At 55.4% G+C, this 12,233-nt stretch overlaps 1 protein-coding gene and 1 long non-coding RNA gene across 3 annotated transcripts; one reads left to right on the forward strand and one right to left on the reverse strand.

Moving 5' to 3' along the window:
- The first annotated feature begins 2,203 nt into the window (after nucleotides 1-2,203).
- Nucleotides 2,204-5,208, forward strand: LOC136291945 (prolactin-releasing peptide receptor-like). The gene is made up of 2 exons (XM_066187060.1): nucleotides 2,204-2,341; nucleotides 3,487-5,208. Exon 2 carries the CDS (start codon nucleotides 3,542-3,544, stop codon nucleotides 4,625-4,627), a length of 1,086 nt encoding a protein of 361 aa, XP_066043157.1. The 5' UTR covers nucleotides 2,204-2,341; nucleotides 3,487-3,541; the 3' UTR covers nucleotides 4,628-5,208.
- A 108-nt stretch (nucleotides 5,209-5,316) lies between these two features.
- On the reverse strand, nucleotides 5,317-10,300 carry LOC136291948 (uncharacterized). Of its 2 annotated transcripts, none has more exons than XR_010721810.1 (3): nucleotides 9,635-10,300; nucleotides 7,280-7,363; nucleotides 5,317-5,993 (listed from the first exon to the last, which is right to left on the reverse strand). It is a non-coding gene; the product is annotated as an uncharacterized lncRNA (long non-coding RNA). The 2 variants fall into 2 exon arrangements; XR_010721809.1 differs by having other exon boundaries at nucleotides 5,317-6,005.
- Between the last annotated feature and the right edge of the window lie 1,933 nt (nucleotides 10,301-12,233).

Genomic DNA, 12,233 nt, shown 5'->3' on the forward strand with positions numbered 1-12,233 from the left:
GGATCATCGAATCCAAGCCCAGCACAGCTGAGCCCACCCGTGTCCCCAGGTGCCACAGCCACACAGCTTTTAAATCACTCCAGGGCTGGGGACTCCACCCTTGCCCTGGGCAGCCTGTTTTTAACAATTTAACCCAAAAGGAGACATCTCAGGGACAGAGAAAGGGCCCATCCTCAGAGGCACAGGCACATCTGCAGCTGAGGTGCCTGGTGGCATCAGGTCCAGAGCATGAGGCACAGAGCAGCCAGTGGATACAGGGAATGACTTTCAGGCAGGACAAATGAGTAAATCTCAAAGGAGACAGCAGCCACCCTCCCCTTTGTACCTTTTAAAGACAGCATTTTACCTTTTTCTCTGCATGAAACAGCATTTCTGTACCCCTTGAAGCCAGTGGAGACCCCCTGTGGTGACACAGCCCTGGCCTGGCAGCGGTTTGCTTTCAAAATGGGGCAAAATAAAATTGTGTCTAACACGATTCACCTCCTGCCTTGTCAGAGCAAGGGGAGGGCAGGGCTGACACAGCTCTTTGGGCAGCAAAGAAAGGCTCTCACCCATCCAAACGGGGAAAAAAATGTGGTTCTCCACAAGCTTGGACCAAAGGAGGTGATCCCACAGAAACACGGGCTGGAAGTACCCTGTGGTGATGCTGAGAATCACAGAATTCCAGGACAGTTTGCATTGAAAGGGACCTCAAAGCTCATCCTGTTCCACTCTGTGCTGTGGGCAGGGACAGCTTCTGCTATCCCAAGTCCTGTCCAACCTGGCCTTCTACACTGCCAGGGCTGGGGCAGCCACAGCTTCTCTGGGCAGCCTGTGCCGGGGCCTCAGCACCTTCACAGGGAAGGATTTCTTCCCAATATCCACTCTAAACCTTCCCTCCTTACGCTTGCGACCATTACATATTCCATCCTCCTTTGGAATTGACGGGGTCTCAAGGATCTCTGGTTATTTCTAAAAACCACCCTGGTGGCATGGAAAAGAATTCAAATCACAGCAAAGTGATTCCTGTCCATCATCTGGAGGGGATGGGAGGGACGCCAGGACGCCACAGGAGGGGTCTCCAGCTGGACCAGCAGGGTGGGCTGCAGCTTTCAAACCCGTCCTTGTACCCCCGAGCCAGGACCTGGGGCGGGGCAGTACGAGCCCTGGGAAGAAGATTGGTTTATCCTGCAGCTCTGGAAGCAGCAAAGATGATGTCAAAGAAGGTTTTCTCAGGGTGAGCCTGTGCAGAGGGAAGAGCTCCCAGTGCTGCCGCCGGGTCACCCTGGCCGTGGCGCATCCATGGGGCGCGTGTGACCGCCTTGGGGTGGACTCATCATCCCGCTGTCGGCTCCGAAGCCCAGCGCTCCCCTCAGACCAGCCTCTGGCTTCCCTTATCTGATTGTTCTGCTCTTTAAAATTAACAGCAGCTCTCATCAGGCGCTGATACGGAGACAAAGATGATTTTCTTCCTGCCGATTATTCGGCAGGGGTGAGCACTCTCCTCTGGATCGGCTCAGCCAGCTTTAATAACCAGCTCAGCTCCATCAGATTGGGATGAATTAATCACTGTCTCGCACCGAAACTCTCCATTTTGCAGAACAACCGTGACTGATCTGACAATTTCCATTCCTCTTATCTCCCCAAAACCCCAGTGGACGACCATCATTATTTGTCGTTTTCCCTTATTTGAGTAAGGCTGACCCCGGTACCCTTCCTCGTTTGGGGCAATGCACAATGGCTGGACCCATCCTACTACTCGGCCCCGGGGCTGGGTGCCCATCACCCTACGGCTGGGCCACCCTCCCCCCGCCCTGCCCTCTCCCCACTTTCCCCCGTTCTTCCCTCGCCCCCGGGCCGGGACCCCCCGACGGGGCGGGCGCTGCCGGCTCCGGGAGCTCCGCGCGGTCCCAGCGCCCGCCCGCCCCGTCCTCTCGGCGCCTTCCCTTCCTTCCCCGGCGGGAGAACGTCCGTGATGCGGCCCCGAGGGCGAGGGAGGGGCTCCCCGCAGCCCCCCGGTGCTCCCCGCCGGGCCGGGGGGCGGCATGCGGCTCCACCTGCGGTGCGGGGCGGTGGGATGTGCGCGTCCCCCCGGGTACCTGGAACACCGAGCGCCGTGGGTGGGAACGTCCTGTTCCTCCGGGACTGAAAGGCTCAGGCAGCGGGAAAAAGGAAAAAAAAAAATAGACAAAGCAAGACAAAAAAAAAAAAAAAAAACCACACCACAAAAACCCGGCTGAGAAGGGCTGTGCCGGAGCCTCCTGTGAACACCCTGCGAAGGGAACGCTCCTCCTCATCCTCACGGGAACATCGGCAGGCAGCGGGCGGCTCCCAGCCCTGAGCACCCCGGACCCCTGGGCAGGTAAGAGCGCTTCGGGCCGGGACAGGGGGTCCCGCAGCCACACCCCGGACCCCCCAAACCCCAGCCGGAGCCGCGAGGTTCAGCATTTACCGGGGAGGGAGCAGGACCCCGGCGGCCGTGCACAGAAGGGCTGGTTTGACTCTCGTGGCTACACGAAGCAGAATTAAAGAATTTAATTGAGCTTCAGAATTTTCATTCTGTAAGTTAATGAGCATTTTGGCTTCTCAGCTGCAAGTTTCCTGATGGATTTCCTGATGTGCTCCTGCCCCAGGCAGGGCACGGGGACCTGGAGCTGTGGTATCACAGCGTGCGCCCTGTCAGTGCAGCTGGGATTTAGAAAACCACAATATCCCTCGGTTAATTACAAGGGTTTCTTAATTAATGCTGATTTGACTCTCCACTGGGGGGAAAAGACTGTCCAGATCCTGCTAAGGGGGATCACACAATAATTTTGAGAGTGTGGAGCTTGAAAGGAGGGTCCTGGAGGGGAACTCTTAATTTCCATACGCTTTCTGCTGGAAAATATTTTACCTCATTCCCCTGTGCTACTGTGAGTGAGTTTGTGGAGGTGCCCAGGGAGCCAGGCACTCCCTCCTTCCCTCCCTCCCTCCCATCACAGCTGCCACAGGGAAAGACGGGAGAAGCCGAAGCTCCATGGGTGGTGAGGGTATAACCAAGGGGATAAAACCCCAGCGGGACAGGTTGGGGTGGGCTGGCTGGGAGAGACCACACGAGTGCAGGGCATGGAAAGGATGCTCCTGCCCAGCTGGGTGGCATGGGGCCGATGGGTCAGGATGGAATTAACTGGGAAAAATAAGAAGCAAGAAATGCAGGAGTGTCTTTTTTCTGCCTTACATCAGCGCAGCTTGCAGGACACTCGGGCTGATTTCTGGGTCCTGCTGCCCCAAGCTGGCAGCTCCCCACAGCTTCCCGTCTGTGCTGCCTGCTTAACTATTTCACAGCCAGCTTCCCAACTTTCCTCCATACCAGAGCTCCTCTGTGTCTGTCACAGGGCATCTTCACACTTAAGCAAGTCATTTGAATCAGCCAGTGCCTCAGCACGGGGCTGTGCAAAAGGCCTGGACTCTGGGGGACAGGTCCTTCTGCCCAGAAGTTCAAGCAAAATGTGTTTACGTCCCGTCCAGGGCTCACAGGCTCATCTTGAGTTGTGGAGAAGCTGCATCGGCCACAGGGGCTCCCATGGCTCAGCTGCCCAATGACTCCTGGCACAATGACTCAGCCCTGATCTTCACCGGCCTGGACCTGCTCCTGGGGCTGAAACCGCTCTTCATCCCGCTCTACGCCACGCTGGTGGTGGTGGCGTGCATCGGGAATCTCTTCCTCATCCTCCTCATCGCCCTCACCAAGAAGCTGCACTGCACCACCAACTTCCTGATCGGCAACCTGGCGGTGGCCGACTTCATCATGTGCCTGGCCTGCGTGCCCCTCACCGTGTCCTACGCCTTCGAGGAGCGGGGCTGGCTCTTCGGCGTCTTCATGTGCCACTTTGTCGCCCTGCTGCAGGCTGCCACCGTCTTCGTGTCGGTGCTGTCCCTCACGGCCATCGCCATCGACCGCTACGTGGTGGTGGCGTACCCCATCCGCAGGCGGATCAGCCGCAGGGCCTGCGCCGGCCTCGTGGCCTGCATCTGGCTGCTCTCCATCGCGGCCTCCGTGCCCACCTCCCTGCACACCCACTACTTGGACCTCAACGCCATCGGCCACGACATGATCATCTGCGAGGAGTTCTGGAAGCACGAGGAGAGGGAGCGGCTGCTCTACTCGTGCCTGATGCTGCTGCTCTCCTACATGCTCCCGCTGCTGGCCGTGTCCGTCTCCTTCTGTGCCATCACCTACCACCTGCGCAGGAGGAACGTGCCGGGCGCCGCCCATCACTGCCAGGACAAGTGGACCAGGACCAAGCACAAGACTTTCCGGGTCCTCATCATTTCCGTGGTCTGCTTTGCCATCTGCTGGCTGCCTCTGCAGGTGGTCAACTTCATCCGGGACATCGACGAGGAGTTCACCATCCTGGACAAGAGGTACGTCAACGTCATCCAGGTCTCGTGCCACCTGATCGCCATGAGCTCCGCCTGCTACAACCCCTTCATCTACGCCTCCCTCCACGACAAGTTCTGGCTCCACCTCAGCAATTACTTCTACCGCAAGAAGCGGAGCTCCAGGACCACGTCCTGCAAGGCTTCCCGCTTCAACACCTGCTCCACCCTGGCAGATGCTCCCACCGGGGCCTCAGACAAGATAGCTTTGCAATCCCGGTTACCTTAGCCAGAGGATCTTGAGGAACTGGGCTTGCGTTGCCCTGTATCCCAAACCACGGCCGGGACATATCCCTATATCCCAAACCACGGCTGGGTGTAGTAGGTGTCCAGTGCTACATTTGGAGCACAAAGACTTCACCCCATGGTTTATGCAGGAGGTGGATCAGTGTCTAAGCAAGGCAAACACCCACTGTGTAAAAAACCCTTTGGAGAGCGCGCATCTTCATTTTGTAGGATATGGATTGTTTCTAAGCAACAGGCAGCACTTTGTGCCATGGGAAGAGGTCGACTTGTACAGGGAGCCATGAAATTGCTGTGCATTTATCCTTTAAAATTATGGCTTGCTGGTGAAGGGACAAGCTAGGCTCAGAGATGTGCGTTATGCAGGTGCAGATGGGGGCACGTGGCTGCTGACAGCAAGTTGCTGGTTTGGAACGGGTGTGACTTCCATAACCTCCTTGGCCTGCCGGAGGAGCTGCCCCCAGAACCAGGCAGGGCATCCCAGCTTCTCCAGACAAAGGTGCAGATGCAGCTGGGCGCATCCATGAAGTCATCACTGCTCTTCATGGCCAAGCAGGACTCGGGAGGTCTCAGGTGACGAGTTTGCTGGGAATGATGCCTCAAAGTCTGCTCCCAGGGAAGTTTAGCTGGATATATGTCCACATTCAGGGTCCTGCAGTGGGGGTGGGAATCCCAGTGCCAGGTTGCTCTATCTCAGAAGCTGCCAGGTGAAGGGCGGGTTTGCTTGTCGGTGCTCCTCGGTGTCTGAGGTGCCTCTGTGGCCACTGTGCCAGCAGCACATGCCGAAGGCAGCGTCTCCTTACACCCAATTCCCATCCAGGTTTTAACCTCTTGATTTCCCAGGAGACACCCTTGGGAACAGCCCACAGGCACCAGCACCCCCATAGGCACCAGAGCTCAGGGCCACGGCAGCTCCCAGCCGCCCTGCTCTGCGGGGCCAAGCCGTCACCTCCCACTGCTCCTCGTGCCCGAGGACAGGACTTCAAAGGCAGCAGGTCCTCAGCCCTGCACAGAACCTGCCCGTGGCACTGGCCAGCATTCCCGCTTCCACCGGCAGCTCGGGAGCATCCAGCGCAGACACGGCTGGCTGGACCCCAGCAGGATCCCACAGCCACTCCCTTGATCCCACAAGTTCACTCACCCTCTGGCTGAGGCGCTCATGGTGGCCCTAGAAGGACTCGTGGTCTTCTGTGGGGTGGGCAGCAGAGGCAGAGACCCATCCAACGCAGTGCCAGTGGCCTCTCTCGCATGCCCACAGTGCGGCTCCCTCCGCGACTTCCTGCAGCTTCCTTGGGCCTGGGCTGCTCGTCCCGGAGGAGCCAGGCAAGGCAGAAGGTCCCTGTTTGTCATTCCTGTAATAAAGGCTTCAAGAGCTTGGAATCTGTGTGTGTGTGTGTTGATGTGAATCCCACAAACCCCAGAAACCCTTGGCTGCAGCTCAGTCACAGCCCAGGAAGATGCCAGCTTGGATGTGGTTAGCTCTGTCCCAGTCCTGGGCAGTGGCAGATCCCTGGAGGTCAGGCCGGGATTAGTGTCGGACCAGGTTGCTCCACCCCCATCCAGCCTGGCCTCGGACACTTCCAGGGATGGAGCAGCCACAGCTTCTCTGGGCAGCCTGTGCCAGGGCCTCACCACCCTCAGAGCCAAGAATTCCTTCCCAGTGTCCCATTTAACCCTGCCCTCTGTCTGAAGCCATTTCTTTATGTCCCGTCACTGCCAGCTCCTAATTTCATCCCATCACAGCCTCTATTACTTCACTCTTAATTAAAACTCCTAAATTTCCCTAAATTAGTGTCTTAGCCTTTTTCTCCTCCCCAACTCTGCCACCCACTCATTCCCATGACTGCATTTATCTGCAGGACCATTTAAAATCCATATATCCATCCCAGAGAAGTGATCCACAAAGAGGATGAGGTTTTCTCTTCCATGTTTCCAGACTAGACTAGAATTTGCATTTATTGAGCACTGGGAGAGAAAATCCCCGCCCTCAGGTCCCCCTGTTGAGATGTTTTGCTCATTCCCCACATCACCTGCAGGAAAAGGCAAAACAGTATTTTGGGAGGGTGAGCTAAAAGCTGAGTGACTTCTGAGAATAAACACAGAAATCCCGGAGCTGCAGCCTGTGATTCACAGAAACTGGATATATAAAGGAGAACGCGGGGTTTTTTTTCTTAATGAAAGTAAATTAATCAGATAAATGAGGGAGGAAAACATGTTTGAAGGCTGACTCTCCAGAGCTTTCCTCAGGAAGCTGCTCGAAGCTTTTCTCCCAGGAACCAGGGGGTATAAAGGGGATATTTTTGTTAAATCATTCTCAATTATTAAGAGTTTTGCACAAACGTTCTCCCTGCGGCTGTTTCTTCCTTACAAACTCTCTTGTTCGTTGAAATATGGTTGATAACAGTTGGACTCGATGATCTTAAAGATCTTTTCCAACCTAAACAATTCCATTCTGTGACCCTCTTCTCTACCAGGATTTGGTGCCTGTAGCTCGCCCATCTGCCAGGACACCGCCCAGGAAGGGAAAATTTTGGTCAGCCTGTTTAGGTGTTTACAGCTCTAAGGGGCAGATAATGCAATTTATTCCAGCGATGTTCTTTCAAAAGCACTCGAGAAATGATTATTTGGAAGAGCTTACCTACAGGCGAGGTATTATTCCCATTATTTGATCCCCATCCAGGTTTCTTCCATGGCTGCAGATGATGAGGCCCTTTGTCCTGCACTGCAGAATGAATTGAGATGAGCATCAACTCTAAATTCACACGAGGGATCAACAATGGTTCCATGTGCACTCCCAGAAATTTCCCCCTCTGCCTCCAAATCAGGCACAGCAAACAAAATTAGCCTGGTAATTTTCCATGGACTTTTATCCCCCCTCTTGCTGCGTTTGTTCTGCCTAGATGTCACCAGGGATGACAAAACATCCAGAACAGAGAAGCTCTTTCACTGAGCCAGGATCATTGGGCAAATTTTATTTGTGGATCTGGAAAAGGCTTAGAGATTGTTGATTCATTATTTTTTATTACTATTATTACTACTATTGTTTCCTGGTTTATTGCGAATAACATTCTGACTCAAGCCGCTGCTTCTGATTTCCTTGACAGGGCTTGCAAAATATCTTTTGCATTTCTCTGAGCAGATTCCACGGGCTGTGCAAACTGAGGCCAGCTCTCCTGGCAGATCTCGGCTCTGGTTAAAGAGGCAGGCCTGTGACATGTGCAGGAGTGAATCAGGCTGATTTGCACTTCTTTTGGGCTAAAAGCACAGTTGATACGGCTCAGGCTCGCCGTGATGACCCGGAATGGGTCCTGGTTTGGGATGGAAGGGACCTTAAACCCCACCCAGTTCCACTCCCTGCTGTGGGGAGGAACACCTCCCAGCAGCCCAGGTTGCTCCAAACCCCATTCAACCTGGCCTTGGACACCGGGGGGCCGGATCCCACCGGATCAGGCAGACTGAGCACCTTCCCACGGACATCACCTCTCTGTGAACTGCTGCATACTCCAGCACTGTTGAATTATTGAAAGCACCACAGCTGATTTATGGATGTACCCACTTCCGACTCATCCCGTATTCCCCCGGTGCCTCCTCCTCCTCCTCCGTCACTGCGAGACGCTTTGGAGTGCTCACACTTTAATTTCTGTGAGCGTAGCAAGCTCTCGCTGCAGCAAATTAACCAAGATTTCCTAAACCCCCGTTTACTCCTCACTCATCTGTTTTATCCATCATCCCGCTCCCGCTGCAGATGCCAAGAATCTCCTTAGTCACACGCCACAGTCACCGTGCCCTCGCTCAGGGACAAAGCTGGCATTTACCACGCTCAGTTCAACATCGCTCCCCAAGGTGATGATGAGGGATGGGGTGCCTTGTCCCAGTCCCCCCAAAAACCTACAGACACATCCCCGGCTCGGTGCCACTGCCTGGGGCTCTCCAGCGTGCCAAGGATGGAGCAGGGCTGGGAGACACCCCAAAAGCCTCCCACTCGAAGCATCGTTTTTACAGCACGTTAATATCCAATTTTGGGAGCAACGCGGGAGACACAGACATTGCCTGCAGCAGGGACGGAGCCATCCCACAGCCCCTGGCAGCGGAGAACAGGAGGGGATGCTCCAGCCAGGCAGGGGTGGCCGTCCCCCTCGGATGCCCCAGCCCACCTCCTGGCTGTGATGAGCGGGATGGAGCCGGGGCCACGCGCAGCGCGCAGGTGACGGGCGCTAACTCCACAAAGGAGGCGAGCGCCGATTGCCACGCGGGGAAGCGCCGCAGAGCGGCTCTTGGTTGCCATAGGAACCCATCAAACCCCCCCTGGGAAAAGCCAAATTGCTGGAGCGAGGCGGCTCCGCTGGTGGGGGCAGTGGGGGGCTCTGCGTGGTGACATCCGCCTGTTCCGGGAACGGAACTAGGGCAACCTCAGGAGGTGAAAGATGGCCGTGGGGATGCCTAAGGCTCCAGGGAAACCTTGGAGCCGCTTCCCGTGCCTAAAGGGGCTCCAAGAGAGCTGCAGAGGGACTCGGGACATGGGCCTGGAGTGACAAGGGGGAATGGCTTCACGCTGCCAGAGGGCAGGATGGGAGACCAGGAAGAAATTCTTCCCCGAGAGGGTGCCGAGGCCCTGGCACAGGCTGCCCAGAGAAGCTGTGGCTGCCCCATCCCTGGAAACGTCCAAGGCCAGGCTGGACAGGGCTTAGAGAGCAATCTGGTCTAGTGCAAGGCGTCCCTGCTCAAGGCAGGGGCTGGAATGGGATGAGATGTCCTGGCAGGGGAAGAAAGGGTCCCTACAGATTTTAGCAGGGCTCTGGAGGGAAAGTCTGCGTTGCTGAGGACGTGCATGGTACTGATAAAACTCCAAAGTTCTGAACTAGGGTCCTCGCAGCTCTTTGTCCCGAAAGTGTGGCAAAAAAAAAAAAAAAGATATTTCAGTAATCCCACTGGGTTGCAACAGAAGCCTGGTGAAGCAAATGGATGAATTTTCAAGATTTACCCTCAAACTCACCCCAAAGCACAGCCTGGTCTTTCTCACTCCATCAGGAACCATCACCTCCTGGGCCACCCTGAGCCCAAAGCAACACCTGGAAATATGCAGGCAGGTTTACTGATGCTCATCCCTCCTGCATTAACAAGAAATCTTCATTTCTCCCCTTGCCGTGGGGCGTTTCCAGGCTGCCAGTTCCTTCCTTCCACGGAAGACGACACAGTTCCTGGGTCTCCATAATTATTTACGTGTGGGCTGTGTTTATTGGCAATTAAATGGTTCAGTGGCTCCGAGACATTAGTCTCCTCTAAACATGTTGCCTGCCAGATTGCTTCCTGCCAGCAGTCCCTGTGGGATGGGGAATTCTGCCGAGCCCTCCGGGGCCACGTGTGGATGGGAGGGAGCAGCTGGCGGAAACATCCCCGGGGAAAAATAATGCTCTAAGAGAGCAGGTTTGGAATTGGGAGCCACGGGGAAGGGTGGGGTTGTGTTAAACGCCGGGCAAACAGGACCTGAGCCCTGAAAACCAGAGGGGTGGCAGGGACGGGGTGTGCAGGAGCATCCCAGCCTGGACCAGGGAAGGGAGGGCTGTGACAGGCCGGGACGGGGCCGTGGGACACTGCGCAGTGTCCCCACCAAGGCAGCCGCCCTGGCCCACCCCGGAGGACGCTCACCACTTACAAGTCTTCGAAGATCTACTGAAGCGCTGCAGGCCTCACCCTTGCTATTGCGAGGCTCGGTTAAAGCGATTTCTTGTAAGGAATTGTCTGAAGCCAGCGAGCGGAGGGTGGATTCCTGCGGAGCTGCTCCAGGGAAGGCTCCGGCGCGGAGCCGAGCGCCCGGGGTGCTCACACTGGCTTTGTGCCTCTGCCACATCGTCCTGTCAGCAGCAGGGATTTGCTGCCGGAGCCAGTCCTGGCTCCAGGGAGCTCTTTGTGAGCACGCAGCAGGACAGAGCCCCCAGCCCTGCCCTGCTGCCAGGGCTCTGCCACAAACCAGATGTTCTCGTGGCCGCCCCGAGTGCCCCCAGCTCCTCATACCCAGCTGCTGCTCCCTTCAAAGCCCCCAACAGCCTCCCGGCCCCCACGATCCCACGGAACCCCTTGATTCTGGATGGGACTCAGAGCAACCTGCCGTGGTGGAAGGTGTCCCTGCCCATGGCAGGAGGTGGGGCTAGGTGATTTTTAAGGTCTGTTCCCATCAAAATCATTCTGGGATTCTCCCCAAAGGTCAGGCTCGCTGGGCTCTCATCAGCTTAACATCCACTTGGACTTGCTAATGATCAGGAGGTGAGATTGAGGTGCGGGATGAACAAGCAGCCTGAGGATCCAGATATTTACATGCATTTACTCTGTTTTCACGTTTTATATCTCAAGCCTTTGCTGCTCCCCCCTGCTTGGCCCTTTCTCAGGTTAGAAATGAGCCTGAATTTATTCTCCTCAACTTCTCAGTTCCGCTCTGCTGCTGGCAGGGGATCTGAGCCTATACCCAGCCACGCTCTTTATCCTTTACTCTGCACTCTGGCACCTGAAAATTCCCTCAGACAGTGGCAGCTTCAACAGGGGTTTCCTCAGGCACTTGTGTATGGCTGCTGGTTCCCACATCCCTGTTTTCCTCCTCACCTGATGCTCCCCAACAGCAATAAATGGGATTTTTCTGGTTGCTTTGCGCTTCTTCCCAAGCCCCTGGTGCTTTCAGGAGAGCAGAAGGATGTTTTAGGCTGGGAAGTGCCCTGCTGTTCCCCATTCCAAGCTCTCACCAGCAAATACCACTCACCAGAGACACTGAAAGGTGCAGTATCCGCTCCGATTCTGGGCCTCGCCGAAGAGCTCTGCAGCTCATGGATAAACCTTGATGGAGATTTGTTTTAGTCCCTCTCATAGCTCAGCAAGGATTCTGCGGCTCCCATTAGCACCTTGGAGAGGTATAAAGCAAATTCCTCAAGCTTCTTGGCTCGGAATCACATTAAGATTTGCTGAAAGCAACAGAAGATGCAGTTTATAGCTGTGGGTCTGCAAAGGAAAAGGCTTTTGGACAGTTTAAAATCCAAAGGTTGTTTGGTTTTTTTTTTCCCCAGACAGACCTTGTGTGTCTTTATAGGCAAGCGGAAAACAGACCAGGAAGATTCCCAAACACGAAGTAGAGGCTGGATATAACTGAGACAGGAAACCCCTGCCTGTTACCTGAGGTGGGATTCCAGCTTCTGTTCCAACTCTCCTACCGACATCCTTTGGGATCCTAAATGTGGGGCAGCTCTTCTGAATCTGGTGGCACCAGCACTGTGGAAAGAGCAGGCGGAGTTCTACAAGCCCTTCCCATCCAGCCATGACACTTGTGATTCCTCCTCTTTTAACCCAAAGGACAAACGGCCAAGGAGAAGGAAAACCACGTGGAGGCACACGGGCCCTGGCAGAAGGTGCGTGACCGACAAGGTGTTCCCTCCTCCCTCCCGCTGGCGCCGGGCCTGGACATATTTTGCTCACGATGCAACTTCCATTATTTCCATGGCAACCATCCTTTGTCGGGGCTGAAGACTGGAGATTTTTTAACAGCTCCCCGTTTGCCAATTCAAGCCCCAGAAGGAAGTGGGAAAGTTCTCATTCACATGCAAAATAGCTGC

Source organism: Chamaea fasciata, unplaced genomic scaffold (assembly GCF_029207755.1).
Source record: "Chamaea fasciata isolate MVZ Bird 193981 ecotype frontalis unplaced genomic scaffold, bChaFas1.0.hap1 SCAF_7, whole genome shotgun sequence".
NCBI classification, from domain to species: Eukaryota; Metazoa; Chordata; class Aves; order Passeriformes; family Sylviidae; genus Chamaea; species Chamaea fasciata.